This window comes from Gymnoscopelus braueri (genome assembly GCF_963280865.1).
Source record: "Gymnoscopelus braueri genome assembly, chromosome: 13".
Classification (NCBI taxonomy): Eukaryota; Metazoa; Chordata; class Actinopteri; order Myctophiformes; family Myctophidae; genus Gymnoscopelus; species Gymnoscopelus braueri.
The window spans coordinates 15,029,581-15,049,152 of NC_137615.1; the positions used below are offsets into that span (position 1 = coordinate 15,029,581).

General features: G+C 45.4%; 2 protein-coding genes across 2 annotated transcripts in view; one reads left to right on the plus strand and one right to left on the minus strand.

The window, feature by feature from the left end:
• Positions 1 to 4,148: 4,148 nt before the first annotated feature.
• On the minus strand, positions 4,149 to 6,299 carry LOC308099420 (solute carrier family 45 member 4-like; the record flags this gene model as incomplete). The annotated part of the gene is made up of 1 exon (XM_080448164.1): positions 4,149 to 6,299. The coding sequence occupies one exon, from the start codon at positions 6,297 to 6,299 to the stop codon at positions 4,149 to 4,151; it is 2,151 nt and encodes a 716-aa protein (XP_080304290.1).
• A 727-nt stretch (positions 6,300 to 7,026) lies between these two features.
• LOC308099421 (solute carrier family 45 member 4-like) overlaps positions 7,027 to 19,572 on the plus strand; it is a gene marked incomplete at both ends in the record, with an annotated part of 18,319 nt that continues 5,773 nt past the window's right edge. Inside the window, 4 exons of the mRNA XM_080448165.1 lie at positions 7,027 to 9,122; positions 9,271 to 9,388; positions 13,327 to 13,380; positions 18,585 to 18,665. Coding sequence (XP_080304291.1) covers positions 7,027 to 9,122; positions 9,271 to 9,388; positions 13,327 to 13,380; positions 18,585 to 18,665 — 2,349 coding nt within the window. The remainder of the gene's footprint in view (positions 9,123 to 9,270; positions 9,389 to 13,326; positions 13,381 to 18,584; positions 18,666 to 19,572) is intronic.

A 19,572-nucleotide genomic window follows, 5' to 3' on the forward strand; every position in this document is an offset into this window, starting at 1 on the left:
GGTACTGTTACTTTACTTTACTGGAGTATTTCCAATTTTCTATACTTTTACTTCCACTCCACTACATCTCAGAGACAAATATTGTACTTTTTACTCCACTACAGTTATTTGAACATTTTAGTTACTAGTTGCTTTGTAGATTTTGATCATTATTACAAAACATACATTAACCACTTCAGCCCAATATATATTTCGGCCATTTGAAAATAACAGATCTGCAAGCTCACAATGCACATTGTGAGCTTGTAGATCGGCTATTAAAAATATATTTTGATCCTGATACTTTTGTACTTTTACTCAAGTACATTTTGAATACGGGACTTCTACTAGTTACAGAGTATATCTACATTGCATTTATTGATACTTTTAATTCTGAATACTTCTTCCATCACTGACTATAATGAAGGATGTGTGTCTCAAATGAATGTATAGGCCCACATCATGTGTGAGGTAGCTAAATGGTGCATATTATTGTGCCTTATAGCGCTGTGCGTTACATTCACCCATTCACACACCGACGGTGGAGGAAACCATGCAAGCCACCAACCTGCTCATCGGGAGCAGTTAGAGGTTCAATTTGTCTTGCTCAAGGACACTTTGACACTAACCCAGGGGGATAGGGTTTGACCCTCCCAAGCGACCACTCTAACTTCCTGAGCCACTGCGCCCCATTGCCTATAGCCTCACGCACATGCGCACGCATGCACGCACGTACGCATGCACACGCACGTACGCACACGCACTCACACTCACACACGACACGCTCTGACGCTCATGACTCCCCCACGCATGCGTTTCAGTCACACAGTGTACAATGCTGTGATTCATACAGTGGCCCAATGTGTCTCACTCTCTTGCTCTTTCACCTCTCATCTGTGTATTTTTATTTATCCTCTCTGATTACTCATTCTGTGCCCTTCATTCAGTCTCAACGTGGTTAAATATAACTGTGCACATTATTGCAATTAGTATGTGCAATTTAGATTTTTTTTTTTACAGTTGTCAAATCGTGGTGGAATACTGTAGGTTATCACCCACCTGTCATCACAGAAATTGCTCACAAGCTAGTGATAATGTGCATATGTAGGTGTAAAACACAGCAAAAGAACACTTAGAAAGATTCAACGTTTCACCACAGAGTTTATTCACAGAAAGTTGTTCATAAAAAGTGGATTTGTAACCAGGTCTACTGAACTGTGACATCATATTGATTACCAGGGTATGTCATATATGGGGACCTGCAGGTTTATCAATATTCTTTGGAGATCCGCTGATCCGACCAACTTCCCACTTGGCGCATCACTCCCCTGGGTCCTCTGTGATAACAAGCCCCCAGAACCGGTTGGGAAAAGTGAAGCGATTGTGTCCTGGTGGCCGATTCAAATATACTGTGACAAATACCACTAGTGTGGACTATATTATTATTATATTCATATGTATATATATATATATATATATATATATATATATATATGCTTTCTTTCTTTTTTCTTTGTCTTTTTAATGTATATGTCACAGGGTGAATGGAGATCCAGGGTGATTGAAGACAGAGCGCTCGTTTTTAGGCACGGGGCTCCTTCGGGGCGAGGCGGGGCTTTTCGAGACAGGGTTTATTAGCGAGGCTCGCGAGGAGGAGGAGGAGGACGGCGCTGCGATGCGGGGGGTTATTACGCGAGGCTCGCGAGGAAGAGGAGCCTCCTCCTCCTCCTCCTCCTCGCGTTTTAAACCGTCCCGTCCTCTCCTTCTCTCCTTCTCCTCCGAGGAGGAGGAGGAGAAGGAGAGCGCGGAGAGGCGGGGCTTTGATGCGCCGACGGAGACCTGTCTTTTGTTGTTCCCCCCCACATAGCAACCAGGAACCATAATATCTATGAGGGGAACGCTGAACACGCGTTCACACGCACGGCGCGCCGACTTAGTGGAGCTTGAGGCCGAGGAAGCGCGCCCTCGCGCCTCCAGGCGCGAGTGCCCGCGGTGACCGGCCGACGCTCCACTAGTCGACTCAGCGCCGTTTGATTTGTAAACCGATAGGGACAGAATAGTTCTTTTCATGGATCACTGTGTGTGTGTGTGTGTGTGTGTGTGTGTGTGTGTGTGTGTGTGTGTGTGTGTGTGTGTGTGTGTCAGGGAGAAACTAAAACAAAAGCCAGCAGAACACAATAAAAGTATCTTAACAGTCCATTGAAAGCATGAGCGCGTGTGCGTGCGCGCGCATGTGTGTGTGTGTGTGTGTGTGTGTGTGTGTGACTGTGTGTGTGTGGGTGGTCGCGGCCATATGTGCTTGTGCACAAGCCTGGCTTGTGGCTCCCTCTAGTGTTTCTTCTACAGAATTGCTGGGTGGGTAAAAACGAGCGAGCCTTCTTCAATCACCCTGGTTCTCCATTCACCCTGTAACATATATATTACCCAGTATGCCGTACCACATAGTTCATTCCATGAACAAATGGTTCCATAATTAAACAAGACCAGGAGACCTGGTTCTGCCAGACCCAGACTGCATGACGTGTCAGCCTGTGTCTATGCCCATGTATGGACGAAAGGGGGACAGACTTTTATGGCTGGGGCCTAAGGACAAAGTGACCATGCCCATGTATGGAGAAAACAGGTACAAAGGCTTATGTAAGCCAGACCCCCTGGGTCCGGCAAATAATATAAACCAAAGACACAAACAGTTCAAGCAATGCAGCTATATGTGATTAATGCAGCTAGAGATTGAAAAACAAAAATAATGTTGAGGTGGCGGCCCTCTTTAGCATGTAGCTAAAGGTGATACCATAGACCCTGATAAACAGAATGGTTTGCTCTGTGTATTAAAAAAAAAAAAAAAAAAAAAAAAAAAAAAACTAACACCCGGGCTTAGCCCTTCCTAGTCATAAACAGAAATTGATGGCCCTTCATATAACATAGGTAGCCACCAGCCGACATTCCGACATTCTTGTCAACAATCGATTGTTCTATGTTATCTAATATGCCTATATATAGGCGTTTGCCTCAAAAGCGTAAACAAATAATTTATGCTCATCTCCCGATTAGGGATGAAGAGCGTACATTTTCATTGATAACGATCACACAATTTTATACTTTTTCATACAACGGTGTCACACACTCAAAATAGGCAATCAACAAGCTCAACACGTTGCACCACACCTCATTGTAAGCTTGCATATCTGCAATTTTTGGCAACCATTTCTGATCTATTTGAAAAAAATTAAAACATTTGATTGATTAATTGATTAATTCCAGTTATTTATTGAGTTCTCATACAGATTTGTCATTTGCAGACAAGTGGCATTAATTATAAAAAGGCATGATGGATGGAGCTCTCTCTCTCTTTGATCTCTGCTCTGCCCTGCAGGAGTTAAAGTTGCAGTTCACACGTCCAAACTTGGTCAGAATGATAAATGTTTGATCAATATGGTCCATGTCAAGTATTTTTCTCACCCAAAAAATGTCCATAAAGGAGTTTTATAGCACCTCAAACTTATATTTGCCCTCATTTAGAATTCCAGGAGCCATTAATTATGCAAGTATGCCACACCTGTAGAAACAACCCCTCATTAATATGCTAATATGCCATGCCCCTGGAATCAACATACAGAAATCCCCCCACAAAAGAAAATACCAACAACAAACCCAAAACTAAACTTAAACACAAACACATCTCTCTCACCCACCTGTATCACTATATGGCAAGAGACTTATTAGAATTATGTCTTATCAGGGCTCAACATTTTTAGATGTGAGACAGAAACACTGCACGGTTCATTGAGCCGATCGACATTCGACAAGCTCACAATGCGTTGCGGATGCGACTTGTTGTGCCTGGAACCAAGCCATCCAGACTCCTGGTGAACCATGACCATAAAACATTTGATTCTGTGTCAAAAAAATATTATAGTATTTAATTATGATATACTATATTTAATCAATACCCTTACGGGTTTCAAATATCTTTTGACACAGAATAACCTTTTTTTTCTGGATTTTTTTTCATACACCCCTACAGTAAACCTGCACCGTTGAAATGCAACGTTTCTGGCCTCAAGAAACATTGATGTTAAACGCGTCTACAGAAATCTGCAGTGACAATGTTTCCTCTAGCGATTGGGTTGCTCTCTTTTACCCTTTACACTGTGTGTACTGAGTCTGGCCTAGCTGTTTGGGTACATAACTAGGAAACAGGCCATGAGAAAGCCCAGGAACGACCCACCAGAAGCCACCATGGGAATGACACGCACACTCCCCACTGCATCTACCACAGCGCCCAGGGCCAATGCTACCAAGATCTGGCTGATACAGACCTGGCAAGATAAGATGGCACAGTCAATACCAAATCCTCTCCTGGTGTTTTCAGGGCTATGCTGAATGTACTCTTTGATTTCATGGTATTGACCCAGTAAAGCATAAGGACAGTAGGTGATGATCACATCCATGAGACCCATGGTACTGATCATCACCATGGCAACGTAGACATTGGGGAAGATTGCCATGACAGCAGTTCCTATGGTGAATCCCAGGGTTCCAAGGATGTAGATGACCTTGATGCTCAGGTCAGAATGATCCAAACACTTCTGAAGGAGGGCAGCACAGACAGCAGCTGTAGCAGAATTGACCGCGAGTCCCCAACAGCCCATCTGCACACCTTTGTTGTAGTTCTGGAGCTCAATGGAATTAGTTGGTGCCATGGGGTCTCCGTGGTAGACAACTTGTCCCATGAAGTCAGTATAAAACAAACTCTTAGCTAGAATAGAGAAATTTGTGATGAGATGACACACACATAACCTCCACAGTTGGCTTGGCATCCTCATCATTGAGAGCCAGAGCAATCGTACAGTGGTGGCCCTCTCTGGTCCCCCCTCCAGGTCTGAGCCCTCAGACGACAGACTTCTCTTCCTTGCCTGCTGTTGGACATCACATGAGTCATTAAGGATGGGCAAGGAGAGGATTGTCTGATGAGTGCCAGACACTGGCTTTCGCAGATGGTAGACCGGTGATACCATTCGTCCAGAGTGTGAGGGGAGGAAGGAATGTTGTCGGTTGTCCGTGTGTGGGTGTGATGGGAATGAGGTTGACGTGCTTAATGGGAGGTTCCCTTGCTCAGAAGAGCCGTGGCCTGTCACTGAGTGGGAATGACCAGAAATAGACACAGCCTCTTTGATTCCATTGACAGCCTTACCCTGCTCCAGCAGAGCAAGGATGTCAATGGAGTCAAAGTGATCATCCGTCTTCCCATTCATCTGGTCTTTCATCTGAGGCCCCAGGAGGATTGTGGGCTGCAATTCTACCATCTCAGCAGTAGGGGAAGAAGTGTCACAAGCAGGAGGAGGAGGAGGTAGAACAGGGGGAGAATGATGAGGAGAGGAGGCGTAATTGACATGGTTCATTGATGAGAAAGCCTCCTCCATCTCGTAGTGTGACTCTGCGGGTAAGTAATGCGCCTCAGGGAGGAAATTAGGTGAGTCAAGATCAGGATCTATTTGGATGGCTGTGTCTGGTATGGCTAAGGCCAAGTCATTGTTACTCATAACACACTCCACATTAAGGAGGTCCATCTCCAACACAAGATCGACAGGGTTGTATTCATGAGCAAAGTTGTCCTCCTCTCCAATCGGGTCAATGCCATTGGGCTTTATGGATTTGCTGCTGGAATCCCCATCTGCTGTGGCCTCGGCCTGGTGGGAGGGTTTGAGAGGGTGCTCGGGAATACTGAGCATGTGCAGTATAACAGAGATGATGAAGATGGTGGCAGTAAAGAGGAATAGGACCTGTTCCTGGGACTTAAATGCACGGCCCAAAGCCGTGTCAGTCCAGTCTAGACCAGCTAACATATAGCCCACAGCGCCACCTATCCCAGTGGCAAAAGAGTGGATATTTAGAGCCATATCTTGCTCCTCAGTATCGGCAACATCTAGAAGGTAAGATATAATTGGTCCCTCAGTTGCATCGGCACAGAAGTCCAGTACCACCACGCCCACCACAGTAAGGACGATGCCGATTGGCTGGCTACCGGGGGTGTCGCCAATAGACAGACCTATCAACGAGCCATTTAGAAACAGTGCTACTCCCAGCAGCACACCCACACACAGGGCCAGTATGAAGGGTCTTCTCCTGCCTAATCGTAGAGTGCAGCGATCACTGGCTGAGCCAATCACAGGACTCAAAATCAGACCCAGTACAGGACTTAGGAACCAGGTTAAACTATAGTACTGCTCTGGAAGGCCTATTTGCAGCAGCACTGGTGTTACAAGAGCTCTTTCCATGGCATAGCAGAACTCGCGGCCCAACATCACTGCCCCGTGCATCACCCAGCGATGCAACGGTATTCGCGGTAGTTTCTCCTCATCCTCTTGGAGGGGAGGATGAGGGGCGGATTCCTAGCGAGGGACCTTCTTGTCCACTGCCTCCTGCTCTTCTTCCATAAGTGGGTATTTTTCTATGGATACCATTCTTCTGTTGTATCAATGGATAAATGGGTATGCTAGTATTTGTCACTCAAAGTCCTATGAATACTTGACACACTGCAGTATGTTCTGTAATCAACAGATATTACAGTCGAGAATGACACTGTTAACGTTCCGTGTAGGACCAAAGATCATAGGTTCTCTCTTATGCCATGCCCCTCACAGTGTGTGATGTCCGCTTTCATCAAATATGACATCAGGCTTCCCCAAAATCACAGGCCTGGTGGAGACATTATGACGTCATCGACATGACGTGTCAGAAATCCACAGGGAAGCCACGCTGTTATTAGACCCTGCCTTGTTAAAATGTATTAGTATTTCTGCCAGGCCTGTGGAACTCCATATTTGGGGAAGACTGACGTCATATTTGATGATGCGTGAAAGCGCATTTTTTTACGCGTAATTTGTGTGATAAATAGCAGCATACCCATTGATCCATACATGCAAGAGAAGAATGGTATCTGTGGGAAAAGACCCAATTATGGAAGAAGAGCAGGAGACAGTGGACAAGGAGCCCCCTAGTCTCCAGAAGGAGAGCGGGCCCGAGAAATGACACACACATCCAGCGATGCAGCGAATACCGCTGCATCGCTGGCTGATGCACGGGGCAGTGGTGTTGGGCCGCGAGTTCTGCTCTGCCATTCAAAGCGCTCTCCTAACACCACTGCTACTGCAAATAGGCCTTCCAGAGCAGTACTATAGTTTAACCTGGGTCCTCAGTCCTGTACTGGGTCTGATTTTGAGTCCTGTGATTGGCTCAGCCAGTGATCGCTGCACACTACGATTAGGTAGGAGAAGACCCTTCATACTGGCCCTGTGTGTGGGTGTGCTGCTGGGAGTAGCACTGTTTCTAAATGGCCCGTTGATAGGTCTGTCTGTTGGCGACACCCCCGGTAGCCAGCCAATTGGCATCGTCCTTACTGTGGTGGGCGCGGTGGTACTGGACTTCTGCGCCGACGCATCTGAGGGACCAATTATATCTTACCTTCTAGATGTTGCCGATACTGAGGAGCAAGATATGGCTCTAAATATCCACTCTTTTGCCACTGGGATAGGTGGCGCTGTGGGCTATATGTTAGCTGGTCTAGACTGGACTGACACGGCTTTGGGCCGTGCATTTAAGTCCCAGGAACAGGTCCTTTTCCTCTTTACTGGCACCATCTTCATCATCTCTGTTATACTGCACATGTTCAGTATTCCCGAGCGACCTTTCAAACCCTCCCACCAGGCCGAGGCCACAGCAGATGGGGACTCCAGCAGCCAATCCTCTTTAAAGCCCAATGGCATTGACAACTTTGCTCTTGAAAACAACCCTGTCGATCTTGTGTTGGAGATGGACTTCCTTGATGTGGAGTGTGTCATGAGTAACAGTGACTTGACCTTAGCCATACCAGACACAGCCATCCAAATAGATCCTGATCTTGACCTGGACTCACATAATCTCCCTGAAGCACATTACTTTCCCGCAGAGTTACAGTATGAGATGGAGGAGGCCTCCTCTCCTCCTCGTTCTTCCCTTGTTCCACCGCCTCCTCCTTGTGACACTTTCCCCCCTACTGGTGGGATAGTAGAGTTGCAGACCACAATCCTGCTGGAGATGAAAGACCAGATGAATGGCCAGATGGATGACCACTTTGACTCAGTTGAAATCATTGCCCTGTTGGAGCAGGATAAGGCTGTCAATGGAGTCAAAGAGGTTGTGTCTATTTCTGGTCATTTCCACCCAGTGAGTGGCCACGGCTCTACTGAGCAAGGGAACCTCCCCTTCAGCATGTCACACTCTGGACGAATAGGATCACAGGTGTGCCATATGCGAGGGCCAGCGTCTGGAGCTTCTCGGGCAATCCCCTCCTCCTGCAGCCTTAATAACTCATGTGACTTTCAACAGCATGCAGAGAAGAGGAGTCTGTCATCTGAGGGCTCAGACCTGGAGGGGGGACCAGAGAGGGGCACCACTGTACGACTACTCTGGATCTCAATGCTGAAGATGCCAAGCCAACTGTGGAGGTTATGTGTGTGTCATCTCCTCACATGGTTCTCTATTATAGCTCTGGGTGTGTTTTATACTGACTTCATGGGACAAGTTATCTACCACGGAGACCCCACAGCACCAATTAATTCCATTGAGCTCCAGAACTACCACAAAGGAGTGCAGATGGGCTGTTGGGGACTCGCGGTCAATTCTGCTACAGCTGCTGTCTGTGCTGCCCTCCTTCAGAAGTGTTTGGATAATTCTGACCTGAGCATCAAGGTAATCTACATCCTGGGAACCCTGGGATTCACCATAGGAACTGCTGTCATGGCAATCTTCCCCAATGTCTACGTTGCCATGGTGATGATCAGTAGCATGGGTCTCATGGACGTGATCATGTCCTACTGTCCTTATGCTTTACTGGGTCAATACCATGAAATCAAAGGGTACATTCAGCATAGCCCTGAAAACACCAGGAGAGGCTTTGGTATTGACTGTGCCATCTTATCCTGCCAGGCCATGATCAGCCAGATCTTGGTAGCGTTGGCCCTGGGTGCTGTGGTAGATGCAGTGGGGAGTGTGCGTGTCATCCCCATGGTGGCATCTGGTGGATCGTTCCTGGCGTTTCTTGCTGCGTGTTTCCTAGTTATATACCCAAACAGGCAGGCCAGACACTCAGTACACATTGAGGGGTATAAGACAGCAACCCATTTGTCAGAGGAAACATAAGTGTATGATTTTGCAGAGGTGTTTAACATCAACGGTTAGATTTAGGGTTACGGTAAGGTTTGGTTGAGTCATAGTTTTTTGTGAGGTTAGGGTTTGACATTGTATTTGCAGCTTGGAAGATGGTGCTGCAAAAGCAAAGACCATTCTCCACAATAAGTGTTCCCCGACTGCATGGCTGCGCGAGGATGAAGCCAGCTGCCTCAATTACCTGCTACGCTGTTGCCCCTGTGTAAGGTACAAAGAAGCCATATGAACAACACCCTTGCATATTAATGAACAATTGTTGACCAGCTAAGCTCCTGGCTACATGCTAAGATGATAGCTCCCTATGAGAATCGGTTAGCTGCTCGATGGCTAACTTCTATGTTAAGTGAAGGGCCGCCACTTGAACTTTTATTTCTGTTTATACTTTTTGTGGGACTAAGAAAGTCCGGATGTAATATATATATAAAAAATTCTACATTCACTGCACAAACTATTCTGTTGGAAGATCAGGGGCCATTGTACCATATTTAGCTACATGCTAGAGAGGGCTGCCAGCTCAACCTTATTTTAGTTTTTTTTTCATCTCTTTTATCTCGACATATCTAGCAGCGTTGTTTGAACTGTTTGTTTCTTTGGTTCATTATTTAATTATGGAACCTTCATGGAATGAACTATGGAGTATTGCATACTGGGTTAACCATTTAAACCCCAGCATCTGAATTCTGGGGAAACTCTAGCAGAGAATTGCAGATCTACAAGTTCACAGATATTTAATGTAGAGCGAAAACTGAAAAGTATAGTATAGATCCCTAAGGGACTCCGGTCAACCAACTTTGGGGTGGCAGAGCATTTATTTGATGTGACATTTTGACATTTTGTATAGCTGTTTTTATAGGGTAGCCTACCATGTAGGACATAGCTGGAGTATTTTACTGTATATCAGCCAATCAGCTTGGCTCTGAAATGAGTCTGAAATGTCATTGATTTTCATTCTCTACTTTTGTTTGTTTAATATTTTTTGTTGGGCTATTCAGTTGTTGGTAGCCTACAGCCCAGATTGTTTACTTTATTTAGCAGATTTCAATTTTGGTTTAGGTTTTTGGGAGTGCACCACATTGTTTAAGGACATGTTGAATATTAGTCTATATATTATGGGAATGGTACACTTCTACTTAATTTGCGTTGGGCAATGTCTATGATTTAATTTGAAGCTTTCCTTTTTATTTGTTTGTTTATACCTTTACATGGGACATTGTAAGGCGTAACCCAGACTATCCTTTTTATTACTTATAGGCTACACTGAGCAAATTACCCTGTTGGACAATATGGGGCTATTATCAAGTGTGTGTCCTGGGGCCACCACCTGACATTTATTTATACTTCTATGTAGCCTATATTTTCACTTTGACGTCAAAAAACGTGATACCATTAGTTAGTATTGCCCATGAATGCCCATGCCCAATGTAAAACAACTTGAAATTGGCTACGTTATCTCCCACTTGCATCATTGACACCAATTGGGCTTACTTCTCTTGACCACAAGATGGCAGTGTTGACCATGAAATGTGAATCAGCGTCCTACCATTCATTCAAATAAGGCTATGAAAAGGTATGTTTTGGGTCTTTTCTTTTTTTACCAATGTTATCTCATATCATTCTTAGAGGGTGATTTGTAGTCATTGGATCAACAATTGAGCCACGTCACGTGGCTATTGGCTAACCATCCGGTTAGTTTAGCCTAATTACAGTGGACCAATTAATCTGTGGATGGGTAACAGAATCTCAATAGACCAATCCATAGTCAGTAAGGGCTTTTATTGAAAGATTAGGCCTATTCCATCTATGGTCCAAGTGGGGTGTGAGAGCAATTTGGTGAGTTTATTCATCCATACATCAATTTACAGGTAAAGGGCTAGTGAATTAAAACATTGTTATTTAGCTTTAGAAATCAGCTTCAATTATGTGCTGATGTCACTGAAGTGATACCTTACTTCCAAGATGCATCCATGCATAAGAAACCACCAAACTAATAGGTGATGGCAGTATTTAACAATAATAATACTAAAAACAAAAATCAAAAATATCAAAACGTTTCAAAGACTTTCAAATTTAACAGAAATGGCAGATCTACAAGCTGAGCTGTTATCACTATTTTTGCTATATTTGCAGGACACCCTCGTGCAAGAAAGAATAAAGTAGGGCTTAAGTGCTTAAATCAAAGCTGATGCGTATGCTTCCAACAATTTGTCACACCAGAGTAGGCCTACATTTATATGATGGGTACATTACACAATAAGAAGAAAATCTAGGCCAAATAAATCTCAGTCTGGATGTGTACATTTGCTGCTTCATCAAAACACATCTACACCACACATTCTTAACCATGTGAACCCTAGCATCCCTATTCTGGGCATTGGGGAACATAGGCAAACACTCAGCAAAAGTAGCTGATCTACAAGCTCACAAGGATCACAGGCTAGACCCCAGGAGGATAGACAAGCTCAGGATAGATCCCTGTGGGACCCTGGTTAACGAAGTAACTTGCCTAAAATGTCAAATGTTACTCAAATGTCATAAGATTTGTGTGAATACAAAACTGTTAATGAAGGGGTAGGAGGCAGTTGGTAGCGCTGTCGCCTCACAGCTAGAAGGTCAGTGCCCATACCCTCGGTGAGGTTGGCGAAAGGGCCTTTCTGTGTGGAGTTTGCATGTTCTCCCTGTGTCCCCTAGGGTAGGTACCCTCACAAAAAAACATGCAGTAATCCTGGTCTCTATACAGCCTCCCCCTGGTCAGCCGGGGCGCCTGATGGAGGGGAAAGGAACTGGTTGGAATAACGTGTTCCTTCCACACGCTACGTCCTACCGGGGAAACTCCCCCCTGTCAGGTGATAAGAAGCGACCTGCTCACTCCACATGCATTGAAGGAAGCATGAGCTCAGTTCGAGGCTCTCCCTAAGCTGGCAGAGGGAGAGTAGCGCTCAGGATTACAGCTTAGGCAATTGGCACTGGGTGAAAAAATGGGTTACAAAAATCGTGGGATAAAAAAGTTTTAAAAAAAATAGTTCATTGAGATTGTTGGATTTGTTTAAAATGTATTTAGTATTTTTTTTACCTTTTATTGTGGCTTCTTTTCTCGTATGATGTTCGAAACACATAAAAAGAAAGTGTTCAAGTGTTTAAGACTGACGTAAACTTGTATACTTATAAATCAAGCATTCCATGACACGTGACAAAACAGGAAAGAACCAAGAAAAGTATGGAAGGATCTCACTGGAAGTACTATGAGAGATCTGTGTCATAAACATCTGCAACGACCGAGGTAATATTCAACTAATGAGGACAATGCCTGACTTGTCTCCTTTATACCGGCCAACAACCCCCACACACACAGCCAACACTCCCCATCTCTCCACCCCATTTCGGTTGCCCAGCACTCCATGAACCTTATGAGTAATAACTTTCTTTGAGTCACTCAGACTGTGGTGCGGTGGTCTAGTGGCCATGCCAATGTGTGCTCGGTGACTTTGTCTTAAATCTCTCCGTCTCTGTCTGTCTGTCTGCCGCTCTCTGCCTCTGTCTGTCTGTCTGTCTGTCTGTCTGTCTGTCTGTCTTACTTTAATTCTCTCATCTATCTTCTTTTCTCTTGTGCAACCTCCGACGAGGTTCCTGTTTCAAAAGCGAGTCAGAAAGAATAATTAAAAAAGCTCTGCTGTTAGTTCCCACAGAAAGGGAGTGAATGATGGAAAAAAGGGGTTTGCTTATTTGCAAACATGCACACACACACACACACACATGCACGACCGTTTGCACACACACACACACACACACACACACACACACACACACACACACACACACACACACACACACACACACACACACACACACACACACACACACACACACACACACACACACACACACACACACACACACACACGCACACAGATCAAATGGTGAGCTGAGGTCCCCCCCTTAGGGCATGAACATGGATTAATGCGCTCGGTGCGATTATTTCATTTATAACTGTCCTGGACCTTTTCAGATAAGACCATTTTTCAGGTTGCCATCCATTAGCACCTTTAGACTGCATCCATTAGGCTGCCAAGCACACAGAGCTCCATTTAAAGGGCCAGCACCTTCCTTGTTCTGCTTGCAATGTGAGGCACTTGTTCTACACAGGTGTCAGGGCTGTCGAGCTGCAACCAGAACCTGACCGACTCCCAGAGGACCAAGGTGGGAAGCCTTTAATTAATGATTAAGACGAGACGCCGGTGCGACACCACTAATTCCAGAGCGCGTAGGGAGGAGCCATGTTTTCACAGTGACAAGAGAGGAATCGGGTGACTTCAAATCATGACTCATTCCATACTACAAAACTGCATTGTCTTTACTGTAACGGTTTCAACAGCATCAGCACAATTCCAGTGCTGTTTCTGCTACAGCACAGTATATGAGGATGTCCTTGAGCAGGCTGGGGGTTAATAAAACCAGGACCGTTTAACTAGTACCCCACCACATGCTCCCCCGAAAATGTCCTCTCTTCCTTCTCCCATGGCCCTTGTGGGACCCTCCCGCCGGCCCCTCTAAAACCAGCAGAGGAAGACGCTCTGTGAGACACGCGGTAAATGTAAATGTAAAATGGCTGCCTTGGCTGGGAATCGCCTTCCTCAGCAGCTTGGTGTGCGTTGACCCCATTAATCCAGGTGTTCATTCATCTACAGGACGACCCTCCCACAGGCCGTTAAAGGCTCACCCCGCTGCGTTCGCCCAGCCCAGCTCCGGCCCAGTCCGTTCCATTCGCACTCCACCCACTGTAATAGGGGCTGCCAATGAGCTAAGTACGGAGCAGTCATATAAATGAGCCTTGGTAAATGTCAGGCCTTTTAATACCAAGTTGTAATGCCACATTTGTTTTGTGGCCTGTCATTTGTTTTTAGCGCAAGCCAAACTTGTTAAACCCTGTCTCCCCCCGTCCCCCCCGTCTCCCTCCCCCCTTTTTCCGCCTGTTTCTCCAGGGAAGAGAAGAGAAGACAGAACTTTGGTCACACTGCGAGAGAAGGTGGCATTATTTAATGGCAGATTGCAGTTCTCGCGACGCCTGATTGGGATATCGACTGCGATGCATCAGCTCTGGAGGACAAATGGCGTGTAAATGAGTAAGCAATAAAATGAGTTACTCACTGATTAACTGACAGACTGGTGGACACGGTGCTCTCAACCGTGTGTACAGTCAATGGAGGCAGACAGACAGACAGACAGACAGACAGACAGACAGACAGACAGAGCTTTAAAGGACAGCAGCACTCATGTTAACGTCATTGTCTGCTCACTGGCTCCGACAGGAGGGCTAATATGTCGCCTCACATTCTGCCATTCTGACAAAGGCCTGTCTCTTTCATATAAAAAAGAATGACCACATGAATTACAATGGCAGGTGTGTGTGTGTGTGTGTGTGTGTGTGTGTGTGTGTGTGTGTGTGTGTGTGTGTGTGTGTGTGTGTGTGTGTGTGTGTGTGTGTGTGTGCGAACATGCTCATATGAACAGTGTGAATGACTGTGTGTGTGTGTGGGGGGGAGGGGGTGGGTGCATGTGCGTGTGTGTTCACGCATGGGTGCATGCATGTGAGTGTGTGTGTGTGCTGCTTCTGTGTTTGTGCTTATAGCTAGCACATGCATGTGTGTCTGCATGGAAGAGCGTGTGTGTGTGTGTGTGTGTGTGTGTGTGTGTGTGTGTGTGTGTGTGTGTGCCAGCGCACATGTTCCAGTGTGTGCATCATCTCCAGGTTTATATACGAGCGGTGCCATGCAGTAAGAGCTGAACATACCCCCACGCTGCAACTCTCCTCCCTCGCTTTTTACTGCATTCCCACACGCAGGCCACTGTAAAAGGGAGTGATTTACACACAAGTGAATAAATACTCTGTGGTCCAGTGATGCTGTCGGTGTGTGCTTGCTTATATACCAGGGATTCTCAACCTTTCTCATTTCACGGACCCCCCAGTTTGATGTGCATTAGGCCTCAGACCCCCATTTGATACCTTTGGGGGGTTTTTTTTATCTCCGAGGCCCAAATCTACCAATGGTGGAAAAAGTACTCAAATGAAGTAAAAGTATCAATACTGCAATGTGGAAACACTCTGTTACCAAGTAAAAGTCCGGAATTCAAGACTTCTTGAGTAAAAGTACAAACGTATTGGTACCAAAATGTGCTAAAAGTACCAAAGGTAGAAAGTACTCATTATGCAGAATGAGTTTTCAATGTTATAAAATGTATAAAAAAGTTTTAAGATTTTGCCTCTGAGATGTAGTAGAGTAGAAGAAAAAGTACTGAAAATTGGAAATACTCCAGTAAAGTAAAAATACCCCACAATTGTACTTAAGTACAGTACTTACAGTACGTAAATGTACTTAGTTACTTTACACCACTGGTAAAATCCTTTGTTTATTTAACTCTGAGCTTGTTCAAAAGCAAATGGAGTGGACCCTTGTACACTTGTACACAGAGTTAAGGACCTGTCACGGTCCATTTGGACCCATGGTGGTCCCCAGACCCAACATTGAGAACCAGTGTGCAGTAACTACGACACACTGACTTATTTATTTGTCTCAAAGGTTCAAATCAGTCTTCATGATTTTAGGGGATAAACAATGACCTCATGAACAGATATACAATTAGTGCAATATTACTGTATATACCGATATATATATCGGTTTGGAAGGCCAATTGAAACACTTTAAACTGACTTTGGTTTTAGGGCAGTATACCCATGCTGCTTCCAAAGCTTTGCTCTGTCCCTGGCTCCCTTTTAAGAGGGTCAGAGGGACACGTTTGTTTAGTGTCCCCTCTGGAACAAGAGCGAGAAAGGAAATATCTAAGAAAGAAAAGGGGAAATGTCTGCAACAGTGCAAAGAGAAACGTCACGTGTTGACACTCCTTGAACTATGAATTGGGATAATTACTCTATGTGTGGGAATCCAAGATTGATTACTACTATTTTAATACCATGCTTGTTTTTGGTGGATTATATAGCAGTGCATACACAAACAACTACATACACATGTATGTATATATATATATATATATATATATATATATATATATATATATATATATATATATATATATATATATATATATATATATATATATATATATATATATATATATATATATATATACACACACACACACACACACACACACACACACACACACACACACACACACACACACATATTTACATACATAACTCAAACAAAACCATAAACAAACTCGATACACCCATATATAGGCATAGGTTGTCCATAAATGGGCATGCCAATATATGGGCATATACTGATGACATCAAGGATCTCCATATATGGGCATGAAAGGGACAAGGACTGGCAGATACAGGGATCTTCATATATGGACATAAAATGGACACAGGTAGACAGACAGACACAGAGGATACAAAAGGGTACAACGTGTACTCTGTCAAATCCTTCGACACTATGATTCAGACATTGGTCGGATCGGCGGCCCGAACTCTAGATGTGAGGGCCCTGTAGCGGCCCGAACCTCTATATGCACAGATGCAGAACCTAAATGCATTCTGTCCTAAATGCGTTTAACATTCACACCACTCGTGGCTCAACTGAGAGACTCAACGTTTACAAGATCACCCTGCAGCACAGCGAGGCTTTAGCTAGGGTGACTTTAGCACTGTAGCCTATTAGCAGTGAGAGCTAATAAAACTAGCTAGAAGAGGGTGTGGTTATTAGGAGAGCAGTTAGGGTGGGGGGGGGGGGGGGGAGAGAGGGGCGAGAAAGAAAGAGCCTTCTCATCATGTGTAGTGTGAGCTCAGCCAAGCTGTATATCCTGCATCTGTCTCCATAAGCCCTGAGCACTTTGGTCTTCATGTATAAGCACAAAGAGAGATGCCTGCTGTCCTTGCAGGCACACACACATAGACATTCCCCTTAAAAAGGCTACCGTGGCTTGTCTGACAAATTGGACACATGTTTGTTTATAGGAGACATTTCTCTTCAACAACTGGGTCTTCCCTGTGCATCCCCTGCTGTTTCTCATTCAAAGGTCTCCTCCCCCCTGCATCACTGTGGGTAGATTGTTTACAGCAGGAAGTGCTTGGCATCCACTCACTTGGCACCGCGAGACAGTGACTTGGCTGGTGCCGGGAGCCCGACATCATTCACAGTCACCAGTGCCCGCTTCAGTCTAATTCATGCGCTATTGGGATCCATTCTTACCGGGAATGAAGAGCATTTTGTTGATTATTCCGTCTGTTTTTGATTACATCCTGGCCGGCCTCGGAAAGCCAGAGGACGATCGCGAGCCATCACTTGTAGACGGGTTAATAGGGCCCAGGCTGGGGTTTCAGGCCGGGGTTCAAAACAGTAGGTCGAGGTTTGTGAGTGTGCACGTGCGTGCACGTGTCTGCGTGAGTGTGCGCACGTGAAATTGCCTACAGTATGTGTGCTCGTTTCTTTTCCTTCAAAGAAGCTGTCATCAGACGTTTAATCCGTGCCATGGCTGTTTGGCCAGGCCAGCCGTTGTTGTTTGCCCAGCTGTGATGTAAGAGGGAAAGGATATTGATGTCTTTGAGGTGCAAACAGAATTTGTGCCCTTTGACCCTAGGCATGGAGGCCGCATGGTCGGAATAGTGTCAGCTCCTGCGTAAGTATTGCAATTGCTCTTTTGGCTGAAGTGCTAAGCCTGGTGGGGCCCTTTGTGCTGTGTAAGTTTGTGTTTCCTTGGGCATGCAACCACCTGTCAACAAGGAGCGCAAGTGTTTGTGCACGGCTGCATGCATGCATGCGCGTGTGTCTGTGCTAAGACTGGTTTATACGTCGTCGTATGACAGTGTTGCGTGACGGAAACGGCCGATCTACAAGCTCACTGAGCGTCGTGGATGGGACACGTAGTGAGCTGCCAAGTGCACCACACTGCTGTATGATGGACTGTAAATTAAGCGTGTGTGTGTGTGTGTGTGTGTGTGTGTGTGTGTGTGTGTGTGTGTGTGTGTGTGTGTGTGCGTGTGCGTGTGCGTGCACATGCGCACGCAAGAAGAAACTGAACACTATGGTGCTAAAGGACCATAACCCATATTTTAAAGCCATCCTAAACCCCCATTTTGATACCGCATAAAGTGCTTGTCATTGAACATTCGATCCATTTTCGTCTCCCCTACAAAGGAGCTTTTTAGACAGTGTAATATTCCAAAAGGCCGGCGCATGGGCGTATTAGTGCGCGAGCGCGTGCGAGTTTCCCCAAGGGGCTACGCGATCCTATTACATTATCCAGTGCACATCAAAGGGTTAAGAGCCGTGCGCCTCTGTAGTCATTAAGCCCTCTCTGAGCCACAGTAAATCAACGCTGTGTCTGCAACAGCTGCTCCGATCACCTATTAAAACTTCCATAATGTGCCGTGTGTACAGAGTGCTCCCTGTAAGTCGACACCGGCCAATAGACCTCTGATAAAGGCCATCTTGAGGCCCCCGCCTCGTTCTGCGGTCGGGGTACCGGGGGAAAGTGGAGCCGAGGGTGGGGAGATGATGGAAAAGGCTTGTCATTAAGGACAACTGCCTTAAGCCCGGTCTTGCACTTCGTCGTATGACGCCGGCGTGCCGCGCCCCGGAAATAGCCGATCTACACGCTCACGGCGCGCTGTGAGCTTGTAGATCGGCTATTTTCGGGGGCGAACGGCAACGTCATACGATGGATTATGCCGTAAATTAAGCATTAGGCTTTTGAGACCACGGCTGGCTGGAAGACAGACCCCGTACAGTATGATGTATTTATAATCGTCGAGGCACCAGACTGCCTGATCCTTATCATGCCTTCAGCCCAGCTGGTTGCACTTTTTAAGTCTTAATGCATTCAAGGCCGGGGGTTTCCTGGGCAAATGCCTATTTGCAGCAATCAAGATATGAGTTTCTACTCTGTGTGATGGAAGCCGGCGTAATGTGTTCAGCCAGGGTTAAGGAACTCATCTGGCCTCATATCCGCTCATAATACTTAAGTGGATCCCACACCATCATCAACTACGTCTACCTGCAATAAAAATGGATCTACTCTCTACACTGCAAAGTCCCAGCGTCCTTACTCTTGAGTTAAAACTAACACTCAGGTATTGATTTGGTACTCGTAGCCAGCCAGTGGTGGAAGAAGCACTCTGAATACCACCATGTAGAAGTACCACGGTTACAAGTAAAAGTTCTGTATTCCAAATTTTACTCGAGTGAAAGTACAAAAGTATTGTCATCAAAATATACTTGAAGTACCAAAAGCAAAAGTTTTAAAAATGAGCAGATCTACAAGTTCGGCTATTTTCAAATGTACTAGTAATTGGTAACTAAAGCTGACAAATAAATATAGTGGAGTAAAAAGTTTTAACATTTGTGTGACAGAGTAATTTTTTACGTT